The sequence below is a fragment of the Myxine glutinosa genome, chromosome 10 (assembly GCF_964187855.1).
Source record: "Myxine glutinosa chromosome 10, kmMyxGlut1.1, whole genome shotgun sequence".
Taxonomy (NCBI): Eukaryota; Metazoa; Chordata; class Myxini; order Myxiniformes; family Myxinidae; genus Myxine; species Myxine glutinosa.
This window is the reverse complement of record NC_136270.1, coordinates 103,991,825-104,013,953: the sequence shown is the minus strand read 5'-3', so window position 1 is coordinate 104,013,953 and position 22,129 is coordinate 103,991,825. Positions and strand designations below refer to the sequence as shown.

The window sequence follows — 22,129 nt, the reverse complement described above, 5'->3', positions numbered from 1 at the left end:
TCTGGAACTCGCTACCTCACACCATCAGAGACTCCTCCTCACTCACCACATTCAAAACATCACTCAAGACCCACCTGTTCAACACTGCATTCAACATTTAACCCACAGCATCTAACCCCTGACTATCTCCTCTCCTTCTCCCTCCTTTGTGCTTTGAATATTTCCCTATTGATTCTTCTTTTTTTGCAATTGTTTTTATGTTTTGCTATGCATTATGTTTTGCACTCTGTCAAAGCGTCTTTGGGCTTCCTGAAAAGCGCTATATAAAATAAATGCATTATTATTATTATTATTATTATTGAATCACCCGACATTTGAACACAAATATATCAAACAATTCCGGAAGTGTACGAAGTTGGTAGTAAGGCTTCTTCTTCTTCCTGATCGGCATCACACTTAATTCAGAAACGTGATGAACGCCACATTACTGCACGCCAACTCAGCTATTACACATTGATATTACGAAGTGTACAAACAACATTGGGCCATGGGGAATGCATTCACATCGTTTTCAGATTCCTCTAACTGGGGTGTTGTCACTTGCATTGTGATGTCACCTGTGACGTTTTCTTCACTTTAAGATTACAGAGCTGTTCTGTGGGTCAGCTTGCCAACAGATACAGTCACGTGATAAAGTAAGTACACCCCATGTAAAGTTTTGACTTTTTCAACATATTTCAACATACAGCTATTTGATCTTCATTTCAACAATATTGATCGATAAAGGTGATATAATATAACAAATATCATGAAACATTTACATTTTGTAGTCCATTGTATAATTTAAATAAACATAAATGCAAATTTCGCATGTGGAAAATGTAAGTACACCCCGACATTTATCACAACTTCAAATTCCTAAAATTAGAATCAGGTGCACCAGCTCAGGTGCAAATGATTAGAACATCGTTAGAGAGGATCTTGGAGGAACCTGTCTTATTTAAACCTCAGACTTTTAGTTTGGTTTGCCCCTTTGTTGTTGAAGTGTGCGGCGTCACCATGCCTAGATCAAAAGAGCTCTCTGAGGCCTTCAGAAAGAAGGTTATAGATGCCTACGAGTCTGGGAAGGGATTTAAAAAGATCTCCAAACAATTTGAAATCAATCATTCGACTGTCCGGAAGATCATCTACAAGTGGAGAAGATTCCAAACAACTGCCAACTTGTTCAGGCAAGGCCGCCCCAGCAAGTTCAACCCGAGAGCAGACCGCAAGATGGTGAAAGAAGTCTCTAAGAACCCCAGAATGTCATCACGGGACCTACAGGTAGGTCTTGCCACTGTTCATGTCAAAGTGCACGAGTCTACCATTAGAAAGAGGCTGCACAAATTTGATCTACATGGGACGTGTGCCAGGAGGAAACCTTTGCTGTCCAGAAAGAACATCAGGGCAAGACTAAAGTTTGCCAATGAACACCTCGGCAAAGACCGGCACTTCTGGAACAATGTGCTCTGGACAGATGAGTCACAGGTAGAGCTATTTGGCCACAGTACCAGAGGACATGTTTGGCGAAAACCAAAGACAGCATTTGACCACAAGAACCTGATACCAACTGTAAAGCATGGTGGTGGAAATATTATGGTTTGGGGCAGCTTTGCTGCATCAGGGCCTGGGCAGCTCACCATCATAGAATCCACTATGAATTCTTCATTGTACCAGAGGGTGCTTGAGGATAATGTGAGGCCATCTGTCGGAAAGTTGAAGCTCAACTGAAGGTGGACCTTGCAACATGACAATGACCCTAAACATACCAGTAAATCCACCAAGGAATGGCTGAAAAGAAAGAAATGGATGGTTCTGGAATGGCCAAGTCAAAGCCCGGATCTAAATCCCATCGAGATGTTGTGGGGGGGTTTGAAACGAGCTGTGCATGCAAGAAACCCCTCAAATATCGCACAGCTGAAATAATTCTGCATGGAGGAGTGGGCAAAAATTTCTCCCAGTCAATGTCAAAGACTGGTAGACAGTTATAAGAAATGCCTACTTGAGGTTGTTTCTGCCAAAGGGGGCAACACCACCTATTAGAGCCAAGGGTGTACTTACTTTTTCCACATGGGAAATTGGCATTTATATTTATTTAAATTATACAATGGACTACAAAATGTAAATGTTTCATGATATTTGTTATATTGTATCACCTTTATCTATCAATATTGTTGAAATGAAGATCAAATAGCTGTATGTTGAAATATGTTGAAAAAGTCAAAACTTTACATGGGGTGTACTTACTTTCTCACGTGACTGTATGCCTGCAAACAGATTTTCATGGCAATTTCTGATGAAAACTTTTTTTATTGTCCATGGTCGTTCTGGAGTGATGTCACGTTGCATGAGTCACCGGTCCTTGCCATGTTGTCTTGCAGACCTGGATAATAATACGAGTTCCCTTACATGGAACTTCAATGAAAGAGGGAGCCATTAGGTCAATCAAGTCTGCACAATGATTCCCTACCTATGGTTGTTTTGTCTGTGTTCCATCCTTTTTAAATGCAAGGAAGCAGCACATGTCATTGTTAGCTTTGGCATGACTTGGCCGGGTTCGATTGGAACTGCTACGTTGTAGCCTCAAAGTGGATTGATGGTTTCGCCATTATGCAACTGAGCTTGGTCGTGCCTCAACCCTTCCTCCTCCTTTCGTCGTTATCGATCGCTCTGAATTCTTCCTTTCTATGGATCTACACCATCCAATGGCCCAAGAACCTTCAGATTGGGAATCGGCGTGGGTGTAACAGTAAAGCGTGCAGTTGCATGGCTTGCCAGGAGGTGTGAAGTGGTGCCACATCGGTGTGCACGAGTTGAGTTGAGGGTGGAGTCATCCAGTGAAAAGTTGAACTGGACAGTGGATCGCAAAAAGTGGAGCCTGGAGTCCAACCATTGAAGTGCTGCTAAGTGGCTCAGTGCAGCAGTGGTGCAGGATGAGCTGATGTTCGCACAGCTGCCTCCAGCAGTTCCCAGGTGGACAAAACGATGTGGATAGTTTTAGGATGTTAGGTGACGTTAGGTGTCACAAAACGATGTTAGGTGACAAAAACAAGCCAAATCGATTTTGGTTCAGTTCCGGATGCAGATCCAGCCTATCAGTGGATACAAAAGTAAATTGTTCAACCTGGATGAAATATGCGCTCTACCGAGTGTTGTTATTATTTGCATTGTCAACATTTTTGTGATATAATTTGGGACGCCATGTTTTCTTGCCATTGTTGGGAAGAACTTGTTACATAAAGAGAAACGTTTGAGCAGGAAAACTGGGAGACAAGTCCCTATGCAGCTGTCCTATTGGCCAATGACGGTTCAGCTATTATTGTGTGCTGAAGCCCCCTAATGTGCATGGTGATTGGTGGCACATGAGTGGGTATCTTGCGTGCACACGGTGTTACATTCAATGTGAGCCTGCACATATTCACATCCACTTTTAAATATCTTGCACTACTCCAACGATGACACAGGAGTACCATAGAAAGCAAAATAGAAATTTGTATCAGTTTCCTGCAGCTCATCTGTAAATATCAACGAATTGAGATTTTAATTTACATTACCTGTATTACATTTTGGGCATTTGTGAAGAACAGAATGGATTAATTTAATAACATTGTTGTTACTTTGAATATTACACAGTTTTTCTTGGTTGGTTTCTTTTTTTCCCCCAGCAGCGAGCATAAATTGACATTCGGGTTGCGACTAGCGAGGCAAAATTTGTTGTGGTTAGTGGAAAACTTGGGACCACATAATTGCTGTCATCAGGATTGACTGAATGATATTGGTGATAAGGTGAAGTTGCCATGAATAATAAAAAAGAACCATAACAGATTCTGCTCAAAGTAAAAGTGAATAAACAGGATGTACGAACTGACTTTAAAAGTGTACATAAATATATACATGACTCTATTTTTTAATTCAACATTGATATAAACTCTGATTCATGAATAATGATTTCCCTGTAGATACGACATCAACGTTACTTCCCAAGGGGAAACAAAGATTGTTTCAACTCAATCATTGGACTTCGGTGGTGCCTATACAATTGTCACACACAAGGTATGTCTCATAACTTCTAATTTGTTTACTTTAGGAAAAACTAATTTTAAAAATAAAAAATAAATAAAAGAAATAACAATAAATGAATAATAATAAATAAACAATAAATATGTCGTGCATAGCACGATACTTGCGAAGTCCCTAAAATAAGCTGTTGGCCTAAGTTCACCTCAAAAATAGTTGGTGGTTGAATTCAGTGACCATATATGCAAATCCTCTTAACATTTCAAGTCAATCGGATGAAAATTGAGGATTTTAGAAATTTGACAGTTGGTGACCTTTGACCTATGTTGACCTATTTATCTTTTGACCCAAAAAACAATGGGCTTCTTGCTTATGACCAACTCTACCATTTGGTGAGGTTTCGTGAAGATCGATTGAAAATTGTGACCTGTTCGGTGCCTGACATACAGACAGACAAATAAACAAGAAGAAGTCATGCAAAGCACGATACTTGCAAAATCCCCCCACCCCCCCCCCCCCCCCCCTCCAAAATGTTTTCCATTGATACAGCAAATTGTCCATTTCATGAAGATTAAAATTTACGATCTTGATCAAAGCTCGGGTCAACAGGATGAAAAGTGACGATTTTCCAGATGAAAAAGATGATTTTAGAAGTTTGACCTTGAGTTGACCTTTGACCTGCTGACCTCAAAAATAGTTGGTTTCCCTATTTAGTGACAATGTGCAAATGCTGTTCAATTGTCAATTAAATCGGATGGAAATTGATGGCTTTTCAGATGAAAATTCATGATTTTGTAAGTTTGCCCTTCAGTTGACTGTTTGACCTCAAAAATAGTTGGTTTCTCAATTCAGTGAAGTAATATACAAATGCTGTTCAATTTTCAAGTCAATCGGCTGAAAATTGATGGGTTTTCAGATGAAAATTCATGATTTTGGAGGTTTGACCTTCAGTGGACCTTTGACCTTTTGACCTCAAAAATAGTATATTTCCCAATTTCGTGACTCGATATGCAAATGCTGTTCAATTTTCAAGTCAATCGGATGAAAATTGACGGCTTTTCAGATGAAAATTGATGATTTTGAAAATTTGACCTTGAGTTGACCTTTGACCTTTTGACCTCAAAAATAGTTCATTTTCCAATTTAGTGACTCAACTTAGATACAAATGTGTATCTGACTCAACTCAACTTAGAATTTAGATACAAATGCTATTACATTTTCAAGTCAATCGCATTTAAAATGGCGATTTTAGAAATTTGACCTCCAGATGACCTTTTTTTTTTTTTTTTTTTTTTTTTTTTTTTTTTTGTATACAAGATCGAGGCTCGTGAAAGAGCGAACATTAATCACACAGAAAGACAAACCGACACATAAAACATATAACATAGGGAGCGGTAGACAAGATGGGGAGAGAGGGGGAAGGACACAAACACAACATTTGAGAGCAGGGACCGAGAGACATGGAGACATCGAGAGATCTGAGAGAGGGCGAGGGCTTTGGGGGGGGGGGCGTGGGAAGGGGGCAGTGGGAGAGGTATAAAACATATGGACACTGCCAGGACTTCCAGGAAAGAAGTTGGAATTTCAAACAAGGTGGATCTGGGGTGAATTAGCGGGGGTAGAAAAGATCAAGGTTTTGGATGGGGGAAGATAAGAGATGGTGGTGAACAGCTGTTTTAAAGACCTGGAGGGAGGAGTGGGATTGAAGGGAGTGAGGGAGTTTGTTCCAGAGGCGGGAGAAAAGAGGAATGAAAGAGTGAAGGTGAGCGGAGAGCCGAGATTTCGGCAGTTTAACCATCAGAGGGTTGCTGGCAGATCTTGTGCGACCTGTAGGAATATTTGGGGGACAGAGCACAGAGAGAGCTGGGGGTGCAAGGCCGGAGAGGAGTCGGTAGAAGACAGAAAGACCACCTACCTGCCTGCGGTGAGTGAGTGAAAGGCCCTCAGAGATAGCTTCATCGCGGGAGATTCCAATAATTCTGAAAGCTTTGGTTTCAACAGCGTGAAGCCGAGCGAGGTGTGAGGCAGGAGCACCGGCCCATAGGGGAGAACAGTATTCCATTGAGCTGCGGATGAAAGCCTTGTATGTGGTGAGGAGCTCAGGTGTGCCGAGGAAGGACTTCGCACGACGGAGGATGCCCAGTCGGCGACTGGCTTTGGAGGCCAGCTTGGAAATGTGGTTTTCCCAAGAAAGATCATGGCAGATAGTGAGACCCAAAATCTTGAGCGACAGAACTTCTTGGAGAGGATTGTTGAGAAAGTAGATGGGAGGGTTGTCCAGTCGATCTTTTCGGAGAGACATAGTAAGAGTGTGAGATTTGTCAGGATTGAAAGACATGTTCCACTTGTTTGACCAGTCTGTGATTTTGTCCAGGTCTTCAGAGAGGGAGGAGGCAGCAGACTGCCGATCTGAGGGAAGAGGAATGGAGCGGCAGAGAGTGGAGTCATCAGCAAAGAGATAGAGAGGATTTTCGAGAGAGTCAGAGAGATCATTGATGAAGACCAGAAAAAGCACGGGGCCCAGAACACTGCCTTGGGGAACTCCGGCCTGAACAGGAAGAGGAGATGAGAGAAACCCATTCAGGGCCACACGTTGACGACGACTAGAGAGGAAGTCCGCCAGCCATGCGTGGAGATTTCCATGGATACCAAAGGAGGAGAGTTTGGTGAGCAGAGCGGGGTGCCAGACCGTGTCGAAGGCACGTGATATGTCGAGGGAGACAGCTCTAATTTCCTGTTTGGCATTGAGGACCTCCATCCATTGTTGAGACAGCAGAAGCAGCATGTCCAGAGTAGAGTGACCTGGTCTGAAACCAAATTGATGATCAGAGATCAAGCCATTGGAGAAGAGGAAAGATTTCATATCAGAAGCAATGATGGATTCCATGACTTTGCTGATAATTGGGAGAAGGCTGATTGGTCTGTAGTTGCTAGGATCTGTTTTTGCACCTTTTTTGTGCAAAGCGGTGATGTTGGCTGATTTCCAAGCAGATGGCAGTTGACCTTGAGCAAAAGAGAGGGTGAAGAGAACAGAGAGAGGGTGAGATAGAGCAGCAGAGCAGGATTTTAGGACCCGTGGGCTGATGCCGTCGGGTCCAGTTGCAGAATCAGAGTCGAGGGTTGACAGAAACTTTTCCACCTTGTCAGGAGGAAAGGACACGGAGTCCAGGAGCAGCAGGGTACGACTGGGTATGGTGGGTACAGAGAGGGATGGGTTTGGGACACAAGATTTAGAGGCAAACACAGAGTTGAGGCATTCAGCTTTTTCACGTGCGGAGTCAGCTGTGTAGCCGTTTGAGGTAAGGGAGGGGATGGAGGGGGAACAAACACCAGAAACGGATTTGACCAGACGCCACCAGGATTTGGAAGAGGGAGACAGATAAGAGAGTTCGGTCTTGAGAACGGAGAGATATTGTTTCCTGGCTCTCCTGAGGGTGGACACACACTTGTTTCGGGCTTTGTGAAAGGAAATGAGATTTCCTTCCGTTGGATTTGCTTTCCAGGAGACGAAGGCAAGTTGTTTCTGGGCAACAGCCTCACCACAAGATTCCGTGTACCATGGACGGGAGGAAGGGTATGACAACTGAAGACGAGATGGGATAAATCTGTGCATGAGAGAGAGCAATTTACTTTGGAAGAATTCCCAGGATGAGTTGATGTCAGAGGTGGTAGAGATGGGAGACCAGTCCAGATGATTGATGGCTGCTTGAAGACCGTGCCAGTTGGCCTGAGTGAAATGCCAGACTCGTCGACGCTGAGCAGGCTCCCTGAGGATGGTCAGAGAGATGTCCACTTTAACAAGGACATGATCAGATGATCCGATCGGAGCAGAAGAAGAGCAGCAGACATTTTCAGGGAAGTTAGTCATAACCAAGTCCAGAAGAGAAGATGTTCCGTTGACTGAGATCCGGGTCGGGAAATTGACAGATTGTGTCAGTCCCAGTGAGTCGCAGAAGTCCTTTGCTGAGGAGCCATGGCTGGTTAGAGAGGTACCCACACCCAGCCAACTGGCATGATGACAGTTGAAATCACCACATATGAGGAAGAGAGAGTTGGGATGAGTAGATAGAAGTTGGTCCATATCATCAGACAGCGAGATGTAGATGGAGTCATCACTGTTTGGTGGACGGTACAACACACATATGAACAAGAGGTGGGAGCGAAGGGGAAGCCGTAGCCAGAGGTATTCCTGGGGGTGAGGTGGAGAGAGTGCAGTGCAGGGCGAGTGAGGAAGAGAGTTTTTGATAAAGATAGCAACCCCGCCTCCAGGACGAGGCTCAGGTCTATCATACCGGAGGAGGGAGTAGCCCGGGAGAGATACTATGGAATCAGAGACATCATAAAGGAGGAAAGTTTCTGTTAAGCAGATCACGTCTGGTTTGACAGAAGCAACCTGTATGGAGAGATCAGTTAAGTTTGAACGAAGGCCCCGGATGTTTGAGGTCCATACCGTTAATGAAGAGGAAGGGGGAGCATCAGATACAGAACAGGGGGGAGGAGGGGTAGGGTAAGATGTGGAAGACGTGGAAGAGATAGGGAGAGCTGTTGAAGGTGTGTCAGAGATTTCAGAATAGCTCGGAGAAAGGGAAGGATGGGGCGGACAAAAGGTTTGATGGTGATTGGGTGAGCCACAATGAGGTGTTATTTGAGGAGGGGGAAGAGCGAGGCAGAAGGTTGGGGGAGATGGAGGTGAGAGTTTGAAGGGGGAAGAAGCGGGGAGGGCGCTTTGAGGAGGGGGAGTGAGAGGGGGGAAATTGAGAAGCAATGAGGGTGGGGAGATTTGAAGGGGAGGGGTGAGGGGGGAGTTTGGGAGGGAAGGGACAAGGGGAGGGATTTGAAAGGGATGGGATATGGGGGAGATTTGGAGGGGAGGGGTGAGGCAGGAGTCTAGGAGGGGAGGGGCGAGGGGGCGTCTTGGCGGGGAGGGGTGAGGGGGTAGTTTAGGAGGGAGGGGGCAAGGGGGGAGATTTGAAAGGGATGGGTGATGGGGAAGATTTGGAGGGGAGGGGTGATGGGGAAGATTTGGAGGGGAGGGGTTATGGGGAAGATTTGGAGGGGAGGGGTGAGATTGGATTTTTGAAAGTGTACGATTTATGGGAAACGAACATTTATTGCAAAATGTGTTTCTTGTGACCTTCGAGTTAAAAATACGTTTAAGGACGCTGGATGGAGGATGGAGTGCAGGAGAGTTTAGGGAATGTAGAAAAAAGGCACTATAGGAGATGGATATTTTTTTTTGGGATGAATTGATTTGGTGAGCAAGTCGAAAGCAGCCTTTTAAAGAAGAAGAAGAAAAAGGTGTTATAAAATATGACGGAATACATAACTTGAGGGGAAAGTGTAAACATTGAAGGTTAATGAGTGAAAACTATCTGGGGAAATGGGGGAGAAACACGTGGTCGAAGAACGAACGAACGAATAAGAATGAATAAACGAATGAGAACAGAGAAGGAAAATGTTTTTTTTTTTTTGTTTTTTTTTGAGTTGAGATTTACACAAGGAAGTAGGCTATGGGTGAAAAGACTGGGAATACAGAGAACGAAAGTTATTGGATCACAAACGACGGACCACTGAGAGAAAAAACAAAGCCTCAAGGTTGTACAGTGCACACTGTACAAGGCCTTGCTCGCGACACGGCAAACAGACGATCAATTTATGAAAGATAAACACCGAGAAACAACCAAAGTTGCACACAATAACTTCACACACCGAAAGATAAATACAGTTTCGACAAAATACAATTGTGAACAGACTTAACTTCGAAAAACGTGGAGACCGTGTGGAGCTTCGAAAATCCCTGCCGCCGTCTCCAAGATCTCGCGAGATCTCCTACGAGAGATCTCCTCTCGCGAGACCTTTGACCTCAAAATCAATAGGCTTCTCAATTGGGACGACCTATACAACTTGGTGAAGTTTCGTGACGATCGGTTTAGAATTGTGACCTGTAGGCCGGTGACAAACAGACAAAACCACAAACACAACCGACCAATATACTTGAAAAATCTTTGATTTTGCAAGTAACAAGCAGACGTTATGCAGAGAACGATACTTGCAAAATCGCCCCCCACCCCACCCCAAAAGGTTTCCATTAATACAGAAAATTGTCCTTTTCATCAAGATTAAAGTTGATGATCTTGATAAAAGCTTGGGTCAATAGGATGAAAAGTGATGATTTTTCAGATAAAAAATGATGATTTTAGAAGTTTGACCTTGAGTTGACCTCTTGACCTTAAAATAGTTAGTTTCCCAATTCAGTGATGCAAAATGCAAATGCTGTTCTACTTTCAAGTCGATCGGATGAAATTTGATGGTTTTTCAGATGAAAATTTATGATTTTGGAAGTTTGACCTTGAGTTGACCTTTGACCTTTTGATTTCAAAAATAATTAGTTTCCATATTTAGTGGCTCAATGTGCAAATGCTAATCAATTTTCTCGTCGATCGGATGAAAAATGGCGATTTTATAAATTCGACCTCCAGATGACCTTTGACATTTTAACCTCAAAAATAGTTGGTTCCCCAATTCATTGAGGCACTGCAAATGCTGTTAAATTTTCAAGTCAATTGGATGAAAATTGAGGATTTTTCAGATGAAAATTTATGATTTTGTGGTCCGGTCTGGAGAGGACGCTGGCGTTACTTGTTCGCCGCTTCTCCGACTGGGTCATTGTATATAGTCTGCTTTTCTGGTGGTCGTGGTGGCTTTTTGGCCGTTGGGTTTGCCCTCTGCTCGGTCCCGGCTCTGCTCCTGGCTTCGCCTGCCCGGCTCTTCCACTGTTTCCTCAGGCCCGCTCCCGTTGTTTGTGGCCGTTGTTTGCGGCTGTGGCTGTTTGCCGCTGCGGTCTTGTTTTGCCGCTGCGGTCTTGTTTTGCGGCTGTGGCTGTTTGCCGCTGTTGTCTTGGTTTGCGGCTGTGGCTGTTTGCCGCTGCGGTCTTGGTTTGCGGCTGTGGCTGTTTGCGGCTGCGATCTTGGTTTGCTTGATTAGCGGCTGCGGCCTTTGCTGTCTTGAATAGCCGCTGCGGCAAGGCCTACTCGTCCTCCTCAACCTTGGCCTCTTACTCGTCCCTTCGCTCCTGCCTGGCATGGCTCTAAGGTACTCCACCGCAAGGCTTCTTCTGCTCAATACTCACTCCACCCCATCATGCATCTCTGCAATCAAATCCCACGGACTCCTGCGACGACCCAGATATATTCATAGAGGCTCTGGTCGTAAGTTTGTTTATTTACAAACAGGTCACTTCATTCCCGTACTCTGGTCGGCTCAGCGCACTCCCACTCATCGTCCCAGTGCACCTGGTCACAGCAACGCACACGATCGCACCTCCTGTCTGCAAACCCTGGCTAAATCACCTGAGTTCATCCCCACCGTACAAAGCAACATCAAGCTCACCCTGTTCAATACCCGGTCCCTCAACAACAAAAGCCTCATCCTGAACGACTACATTCTGGATAATAAACTGGACTTTCTCTGTCTCACTGAAACCTGGCAACAACCTCTGGACTACTTCTCACTCAACCTCACTACACCCAATGGATATTCTTACATCAATAAACCACGCTCGGAGGGCCGAGGTGGTGGAATTGCCGTAATTCACCGACAGGATATCAAGACCAGCCTCATCTCCATCTCATCTGCTCCATCATTTGAACACCTGGCTTTTAAACTCTCTGGTCACACACAGTCAGTCATGGCTGTCGTCTACCGCCCTCCCAAACCACACCCATCATTCCTGTCTGACTTCTCCTACTTTCTGACCCAACTCTGTTCCCTCTCCCCCTCAATCCTCCTCCTCAGTGATTTCAATATCCACATGGACTCCACTGACTCCACAATAACCACTGACTTCACTGATTTACTCACCTGCTTTAACCTCACTCAACATGTCAACTTTCCTACCCATAACCGTGGTCACATTCTGGACCTTGTCTGCTCTCCTGGATTAATTTTGCACCATCTCTCTGGCTCCGACCTCACCCTCTCCGACCACTCAGCCATCACTATGACCATCAACATCCCCACCCCAGCACCAAGGCATTATCGCACGATCAACTTCCGTAAGCTAAACGCTCTTTCACCTACCTCATTCTCATCCACCCTCTCTGAAAAAATGTCCACTTCTCCCTTCGTTGACCTCCACACCCCTTCTGACCTCACTGACTACTACAACCACACTCTCTCCTCCTGCCTTGACCAGCTTGCGCCTATAAAAACCAAAACAGTTTCTTTCACCCATTCTGCTCCCTGGTTTACCCCTGATCTCCGCCTGATGAAAACTCGTGCTCGCCAACTTGAAAGACTCCGCAATAAAACAGGTCTCACAATTCACTCCCAAGCCTACAAGGACCACCTACAACACTACAAAGATGCCCTCTCCCATGCCCGCTCCGCCTACTACTCTCAAATTATCCACTCTGGCTCTGGAAACCCAAAAGCACTCTTCTCTACAATAAACAAACTCCTCAGCCCCCTGGACACCACCACCCAGTCATTCACAGTAGACAACTGCATCTCCTTCCTTTCATTCTTCCAAAGCAAAATTGACAACATCTACAGCAGCTTAACCACCACCGCACCTGCTCCCCCTCAAACCACCTGCCCCCGCTTATCCTGCCAACCCCTGTCTCAGTTCTCCCCAGTCTCCCCTACTGACCTCTCTGAACTCCTCATAGGAATGAAAACTGCCACCTGCACTCTTGACTCCATCCCCTCCAGCTTTGTCAAGGCTATCCATCCCCTCCAGCTTCCTGCTATCTCTTCACTTATCACTGCAACAATAAACTCCCTGTCTACAGGCATCGTCCCACCATCCCTCAAAATTGCTGCTGTTACCCCCATTCTGAAAAAACCTGGACTCAACCCTGACACCCTAAACAACTTCAGACCCATCTCCAACCTACCCTTTCTGTCAAAAGTTTTGGAACGCGCTGTAGCCACTCAACTTAAACATCACCTCTCTGCCAATAACCTGTATGAAACATTCCAATCCGGATTCCGCTCCAACCACAGTACAGAAACTGCTCTCCTCAAAATCACCAACGACCTTCTCATCTCCTCTGACGCTGGCAACCTCAACATTCTCATCCTCCTTGACCTCAGCGCCGCCTTTGACACCATCAATCACACCATCCTCCTTACCCGACTTGAAACCACCTTTAACATTACCGGCACTGCCCTCTCTAGGATCAAATCATACATCTCCGACAGACGCCAGTTCATCTCCATCAATAACTGCAAATCCCCCACTCCTCCCCCCCCCCAAGGTGTCCCCCAAGGTTCAGTTCTTGGCCCGCTCCTCTTCATCCTGTACCTGTCCCCCCTTGGTCACTTAATCCGCCGTCATGGTCTCCAATTCCACTGCTTCGCCGATGACATCCAGCTTTTCATCTCCACCAAGTCCATCTCCACCGCCACCCACTCTATCCTGACAAACTGCATCACTGAAATAAAATCCTGGCTTCAAATCAACTTCCTCAAACTTAACTATGATAAATCTGAAATAATCATCATTGGCCCAAAAACGCTCACCAAATCCACCCATAACTTTGCCCTCAACATCGATGGTTTCCCAGTATCCACCTCCCCTCACATCCGGAATCTTGGCATCATCTTTGACCAAACCCTCTCCTTCGACAAATACACTAAACAGATCACAAAGACAGCCTTCTTTCACCTGAAAAACATCGCCCGTCCCCGTCCATCCCTCTCCTCCACGGCTGCAGAAACCCTCATCCACGCCTTCATCACCTCCCGTCTGGACTACTGCAACACTGCAACAGCCTCCTTTTTGGTTCACCCTCAATAATCATCAATAAACTCCAATACATTCAGAACTCCGCTGCCCGTCTACTCACCCATTCCCGGACCCATGACCACATCACCCCCGTCCTTTACAAGCTTCACTGGCTCCCCATCCCCCAGAGAATCCAGTACAAAATCCTCCTCTTGACCTACAAAGCCCTCCATAACCTGGCCCCATCCTACCTGACTGACCTCCTCTCCAGACACACTCCCACCCGCAACCTGCGCTCTGCTGGTACCAACCTGCTCACCCCCCCCCCCCCCCCCCCCCATGCGGACCAAATTCAGATCCTGGGGGGACAGGGCCTTCTCCATCGCTGCTCCCACCCTCTGGAACTCACTACCTCACACCATCAGAGACTCCTCCTCACTCAGCACATTCAAAACATCACTCAAGACCCACCTGTTCAACACTGCATTCAACATTTAACCCACAGCATTTAACCCCTGACTATCTCTTCTCCTTCTCCTTCCTCTTGCTTTGATTATTTACCTGTTGATTTTTGTCTTTTTGCACTTGTTTTTTGTACTCTGTCAAAGCGTCTTTGGGCTTCTTGAAAAGCGCTATATAAAATAAATGTATTATTATTATTATTATTATTTTGGAAGTTTGACCTTGAGATGACCTTTGACCTCAAAATCAATGGGCTTCTCAATTGTGACGACCTCTACAACTTGGTGAAGTTTCATGACGATCGGTTTATAATTGTGACCTGTAGGCGAGTGACAGACAAACAGACAGACAAACATACAGACAGACAAACAAACAAACAAACAGACAGACAGAATAAGAAACGCAACCGACCAATATACTTGAAAAATCTTCAATTTTCGCAAGTTAATAATTGAAATTGTTTCGGAAACAAGTCAGGAGACGACGATGGTTCACGAGCGAGTGGTATTCAATGACAAAAGACGGACTATAACCGAAACAGGCCCGGACAGGCTAGGCCCGGAAATGTCAAAACGAAGGTTACTGACATTGAAATGAGATAGAAAATAATGTATAATCAGTTATGAGGTTAGTTAGCTGCACAATACCGAAAATTCGGTGAAAAATGAAATGAAAAATAAATAAATAAATCAATAAAATGAAAAAATAAAAATGAAAAATCGAGCTCCGTGGGGCTCGACACATGACATTCGCCTAACCAAATATCGAAACCCCTGTCAGATTCCCCCAACTCCCTCGGAGAAGATGTAGCCTGAACTCGATTATCCCCTAAAAAGACATCTTTTTCGGGCGTGGCTCCGCCCACAATGGGCGCAATACGCCCACTCTAGGCAGGACACAACTAGATCATGATATCAACCTCCCACCCAAGTTTCATCAAGATCGGATGATATCATCGGGTAGTTATTCTGCGGACAGACAGACGCACCACAGACACACAGACACACAGACAGACGCACACACATGACGAATATAGTGGTCACTTGATAACTCGTGAACCAATTAACAATAAAGGATGTAAACATACAGACACACTTCCATACATACAGGTCGTCACACTTCCACTTGCTCATGATAGCTGATACCAGTGATGTCCATACGGACAGTCAGGCAGGAGACACACACGTGGACTCGCGCCTCAAAACACCTGGATAACACCTTAGTGCAAGGCTTATGCCACAATACTGTCGATGAAAGATTTGTCGATTGTTGTAACAACTTCATGCCTTTGTTTGCATGCTCACCCCCTGAATTGCTTGATTATGGTTTTAATTATTTTTGAAGCAAATATGACATGCACTAAAACTGTCCTTCCGGTGCATTACCAGTAGAGGGTGATGCAGCACATAACATAGAGGCCTTAAAAGAGGAATTGTAAAGCCAGCAGCTCCTTTTCTATTCAGTGGGGTGAAGTGAAAATATCCTACAATGTAATTTGCTAAATAAGACCTTTGAGTAAGTAATATGACCCGGCAAACCCTACTAATCGATGTATTGGGGACGAGATACTAATGACGAGATACACTTGTCAAAGCATTTTTTTTCTTTCATTTTATAATTTGTAATTAAATATTTTTCTTGCACACGCACACATACACACACACACATACACACACATACACACACACACACACACACACACACACACACACACACACACACACACACACACACATACACACACACACACACACACACACGCACACGCACAAACACACACATACACACACACACACACACACACATACACACACACACGCACACACGCACACACACACACACACAAACACAATCTTGTCATTCCTCCGCAACAAAGTTGTCTGAAGCATTATATATTTTTCAGGTTGTCCGTCTGGCTTTTTCAGTTTAAAACGTCCATTCGTCTGTGCATCCATGATAGGTTTTAACTACCACGATAATTTAAGAATGTGTGAAGGGATCTAAGATAATGGGGTCAATAGGTCAAAGGTCAGAGGTCCCATTCAGTTAGCCGCTAACTTGTGAACCAGTGATGGGTTTTGACCAAACTTGGTACGAGTATATATTATGATGCAAAGATGAACTGATTAGATTATGGCATGAAGAGGTCAAAGGTCAGAGGTCATGTCAGGTAAAAATGTGATATTTGAGAACAGCTAAAAGGATTTAAATCAAACTCGGTACAAGTATGAATAAACCTCTGTCAGTACATCCATCCATGATAGATTATTTGTTCCTAAAAGGTCAAGGGTCAGAGGTCACATTAAAACTGTTATTGTGATACCATTGGCTATGGGATTTAAACTAAACTGAGTACATGTCCCATGATAGATATGTACAGATTAGATATTGAGATTAAATGGTCTTGAGGAAGAGTAAGCAAATATTGAATGTGGGTGGAGGCATATCGGTCGACGTCACGACGTCGAATTATGTCTCCTTTTATTTATGTTCCTCACAATTCCATCACATGTACACACACACACACACACATACACACACACACACACACACACACACACACACACACACACACACACACACGCGTGTCTGACACATTTTTATTCATCGTACAGTATCGGCTGTTCCTCAGATATAGTACAATTCACCGGATTGCTGTAAATGATGTTAATTTCACAAAATCCTATATTGAACCTTATTACCCTCGCTTGAGGAGAGGGTATTGCATTTGAGCCCGTTTTGTTACTTGCCGGAAAAGATTCCGGCAAGTATGTTCATCGGTTGGTTTGTCTGTCTGTCTGTTTGTCTGTGCACAGCACTACGTCTACACCGTTGCACGTAGAATCGCCAAACTTTTCACACATATTTGTCGCCCTGGAATAGACTGTGCCCAATTTTTAACTCTCTCGGCCCAAGGCCTCCATTATGACGTCATAATTTGATAATTCGACAAGGACAAAACTTCATCCAATCAAGATGCAATTTATTGAGCGACATGACGGCATAAACTGGTGGAGAAAAATATATATAACGATGACGTCATTGGTCACGTGGTTCGGCCGCCACCTTCGAAAAAGCGAAAAACTTTGCACCTCTATATCTCCGAAAGCGCTGAATAGAAAGAATTGCGACATGGCTCATTGTAAAGAACTCTCCATGGGGAATAAAATACGTTAATGATGATGTCATTGGTGCCTCCATTATGACGTCATAATTCGACAAGTACAAAACTTCATCCAATCAAGATGCAATTTTTTGAGCGTCATGTCGGCATAAACTGGTGGAGAAAAAAAATAATGATGACGTCATCGGTCACGTCGTTCGGCCGCCATCTTGGAAAAACCGAAAAACTTTGCACCTCTATCTATCTATAATTCCAGTAATCTCTGTACGTCTGTACGTCTGTACGTTTGTCTGTGACCGCTGTTTCTCGACAACTACCGGTCCGATATACTTGAAACTTGCCAGGTATATTGCTGGGGACCCGAGGATGTGCCTTTTCAAGGTTTGAAATTAATCGGACAAGTACTTACCGAGCTATGGCGATTTAGCCGTTCGCCGTTCGCTTTGCCGTTGCGAATGGACCAAACCATTCATGTAAATAGAGGGGGGGGGGGGGGGTTCTGTGGTCGTTCGCTTTGGCTTTGCGAATGGACCAAACCATTCATGTAAATAGAGGGGGGGGTTCTGTGGTCGTTCGCTTTGGCTTTGCGAATGGACCAAACCATTCATGTAAATAGAGGGGGGGGTTCTGTAGTCGTTGCGAATGGACCAAACCATTCACATCGAATCATCGAATCACATCGAATGGACCAAACCGTTCGCTTTGGACCAAACCATTGCATGTAAATAGAGGGGGGGGTTCTGTGGTCGTTGCGAATGGACCAAACCATTCATGTAAATAGAGGGGGGGATATAATTTTAGATATAGATATAGTACGGGCATGCCCTAGTATCTCCAAAAGTGCTGAATATAAGAAATTGAGACATGGCTCATTGTAAAGAACTCTCTATGGGGAATAAAATATGTTAATGATGATGTCATAGGTGCCTCCATTATGACGTCATAATTCGACAAGTACAAAACTTCATCCGATCAAGATGAAATTTCTTGAGCATCATCAAGGAATAAATTAGTTTAGAAAACAATTAATGATGACGTCACCAGTCACGTGGTTCGGCCGCCATATTTGTCCAAAATGACCGATAAAAAAGTACATTCCGGCAAGTCCTCGGTCTCTGACCGATTTTTCATTTGTTTGTTTGTCTGTTTGTCCACACAGAATGAATATGATTTTCTCTGCAACCGTTGGTCCCATTGACAAAAAATATTCACCATAGGTGCAACTCCACCTGTATAATTTTTTTATGATAATTATGACGTCATAGGTCATGTGGTTTGGCCGCCATCTTGGAAAAACCAAAAAACTTTGCACCTCTACATCTCCAAAAGCGCTGCATAGAAAGAATTGAGACATGGCTCATTGTTTAGTACTCGCCATGTGGAATAACATCTGTTAATGATGATGCCATAGGTGCCTCCATTATGACGTCATCATTTGACAAGTACAAATCCTCATCCGATTAAGATGAGATTTATTGAGCATAATCTAGGAATAAATTGGTGGAGAAAAGACATAATGATAACGTCATCGGTCACGTGGTTCAGCCGCCAAATTTGTTTTAACACAAAAGCCTTAAAAACTACTGAAAACACATCCTGGCGAAGGCTTGCCATATCTGATTGCTCTTTCTTGCTTAAATTGTAAACCTCAAAGCATAGTTCCTTTACACTTTACTGAAGTAAGCAATTGACTGATTTTCTGACTGCATGGATCATCACCTTGGCAAGCCAGGTGTTGACTTAACGGTTAAGGTAGCTGGCTTGAAGTCTTAGGGTCCTGGGTTTGAGCCCCTGTCCCACCAATGAATTAACACCAGGTGGGTTGACTCAGCCTTTCGTCCTTCCGAGGTTGGCAAAATGAGGGCCACATGACTGGTTATCGAGAGACATTGCATCAGCGGCAGTCGCACCCTTAGAAAATGATGCAACCAACAACCACAAGCTGCATTTGAACCATCGCCATCAGCTGGGCACCGTTATTCTTCGATGTTTTAATCCTTCCAGCCCATAACCTCTTCAAACTCCGAATCCACAAGCTCGGTCATGGATCCACATCAGTGGATTACCTACATCAGTCGATCCACAACCTCAGTTGCGTCCAGGCTGTCAGTTAAACCATCAATGCAACATCATGATTCAAACATTACTCACGAGATGATTTAATGCATTATCACATATTTATAACTCTGATCACGCATTCCATTATATGACAATACATTTAATTTAGCACATCTTCCCGTAAATGTATCATGTCCATCACCCAGCACAAACACCCACTTAGTTCTGAATCAAACTGTGATTCAAATATTCAAGCAGTTATTGGATTCCTACATGTTGCACTGTCTCTTAGCAACCAATGAAAATGGTTTAATATTGTTTGTTTTAAAAGTGCCAACTGTAGCTCTCTATGTTAGCATACATCTAACTAGTTGTTTTAATCTATTTATAAGTTCAGTGACGTGCTAGTAAACGTCTGACTAGCTGTTTTGATCTCGGCCTATTGGTAATTTCAGTGCTGTGTGTGGTTGATCTCATGGTCCTAATTATTACCGTCGCCTGAGAAGAGGGTATTGCATTTGAGTCCGTTTGTTACTTGTCGGAAAAAAAAATTTTGGACAAGTATGTTGATTCAACTAGTCTAGTACGTATTAGTCCAATACGTACTAGTCAAAATTTTTTTTTGTTGAATCAACAAGTTGAATCTACATTGTTGATCACTCCGGTTTGTGTGTGTGTGTGTTTGTCTGTGTTTGCTTGTCTCTCTGCTCACTTATACTTGCCTACAGGTCACAATTTGAAACCTATCTTCACGAAACTTCACCAAATGGTAGAGATCAACAGGCCAAAAGGTCAAAATAGGCTTCAGGTCAACCACTTTTCCCGAATTTCTAAAATCCTCAATTTTCATCCGATTGACTTGAAATCTGAATAGGATTTGTATGTCTGCTTACTGAAACCAACCACCAACAATTTTTGAGGTCAACATAGGCCAAATTTTTATATTGTCAATTTTCATCCGATTAACTTAAAATCTGAAGGCAATTTGCATATTAGGTCACAGAATTCAACCACCAATTATTTGTGAGGTCAAAATGATGCTCTAATGAGCTTTAAGGATGCTCTAATGAGTGCCATTCTTCTTTGTTCTCTTTTGCCAAGTGTTGCTCTACGAGTGCTTTTTTTGTTTGTCCGTTTGTCTGTTTGTTTGTCCGCACAGAATAAATATGATTTTCTCTGCAACCGTTGGTCCGATTGACTGGAAATTTTCACCACCACCTGCAGAACACCACCTATAGAATTATTTCGTGATCGTGAAAGATGAGGAATGATAATTATGACGTCAGAGGTCACGTGTTATGGGCGCCATCTTGGATATATATATATATATATATATTTATATATATATATACAGTCACGTGAAAAAGTAAGTACACCCCATGTAAAGTTTTGATTTTTTCAACATATTTCAACATACAGCTATTTGATCTTCATTTCAACAATATTGATAGATAAAGGTGATATAATATAACAAATATCATGAAACATTTACATTTTGTAGTGCATTGTATAATTTAAATAAACAGAAATGCAAATTTTGCATGTGGAAAAAGTAAGTACCCTGGTTTAGAATAGGTACACCATATCCCTGCATGTCTTAAGAGGCGACTAAGAGGGTTGGCGTCAGGAAGGGCATCCGGCCATATAAACATTGCCTCAAAAAGAGAACCATGACAATTACAACTACATATGGGCAAGGTACAGCCCGAAGTGGAGATCGGTTTCTGAGGTTTGGGACATGGAATGTAGGGACAATGAAAGGGAGATCAGGTGAAGTGGTGGAGGTATTGATCAGAAGAAGAGTGGACATATGTTGTGTGCAAGAGATGAGATGGAAGGGAAGTGGTGTGGTGAAGGGTAGGCAGGTTTAGAAATACAAGTTTGTGTGGCAAGGGTGTCCGGAGGGCGTGCATGGTGTTGGTGTCCTGTTTTCTGAGGAATTTGTAGACAGCGTGGTGAGTGTGACGAGAGTGAGTGATAGGTTGATGATTGGAAAGCTCTTGGTGAATGTCATCTCGGGATATGCTCCGCAGGTTGGTCGGAGCGATGAAGAGAAGGACAGGTTCTGGTGTGCGATAGAGAAGCTGATGGAAAACGTGAAAGATGAGGAAGTTGTTGTGGTAGGAGGAGACCTAAATGGACATCTGGGAAGGAGTATGGACGGTTTTGAGGGAGATCATGGGGGTTACGGATATGGTTTGAGAAATGGAGAAGGTGAAAGGATTTTGGAGTTTGCTGATGGAGCTGATTTGTTGATTTGTAATACTCAGTTCCAGAAAGAAGATAATAAGCTTGTTACATACACGTCAGGTGGGTCGACGACAACCGTTGACTACCTGATGGTGCGTAGGCGAGATAGGGGGCATCTCCGGGACACAAAGGTGATCCCGGGGGAGTAGGCTGTTTCACAGCACCACTTGGTTGTCTGCTACATAAGGGTGAAAGGTGCGAGGAGAGCTCGGCAGGTGAAGTACCAACCGAGAATGAAGGTGTGGAGGTTGAAAGAGGTGACAGTAAGGGAGGCATGAAACGGGAGGCTGAGAAGGGTGCAGGATGGTGTGGTTGAGCTTGAGAGTGGTTGGATGTCAGTGAGGGATAGTCTGTTGGGAGCCGTTGGTGAGGTATGTGGATGGACAAAAGGACCACCGAGGCACTCGGAGACATGGTGGTGGGATGATGAAGTTGGAAAGAGGATTGACGAGAAGAGGAAGAAGGTCAAGGAGTGGCAGAAGGCGAAGGGTATGGGAGCAGAAAGGGCA

The 22,129-nt window shown here is 44.1% G+C and overlaps 1 protein-coding gene across 11 annotated transcripts in view; it reads left to right on the top strand.

Moving 5' to 3' along the window:
- The window catches only part of LOC137417105 (solute carrier family 15 member 2), a 450,049-nt gene that overhangs the window by 372,632 nt on the left and 55,288 nt on the right, over positions 1-22,129 (top strand). For all 11 annotated transcript variants that reach the window (XM_078785954.1, XM_078785950.1, XM_078785959.1 and 8 more), the window contains one exon: positions 3,939-4,032. In XM_078785954.1, coding sequence (XP_078642080.1) covers positions 3,939-4,032 — 94 coding nt within the window. The remainder of the gene's footprint in view (positions 1-3,938; positions 4,033-22,129) is intronic.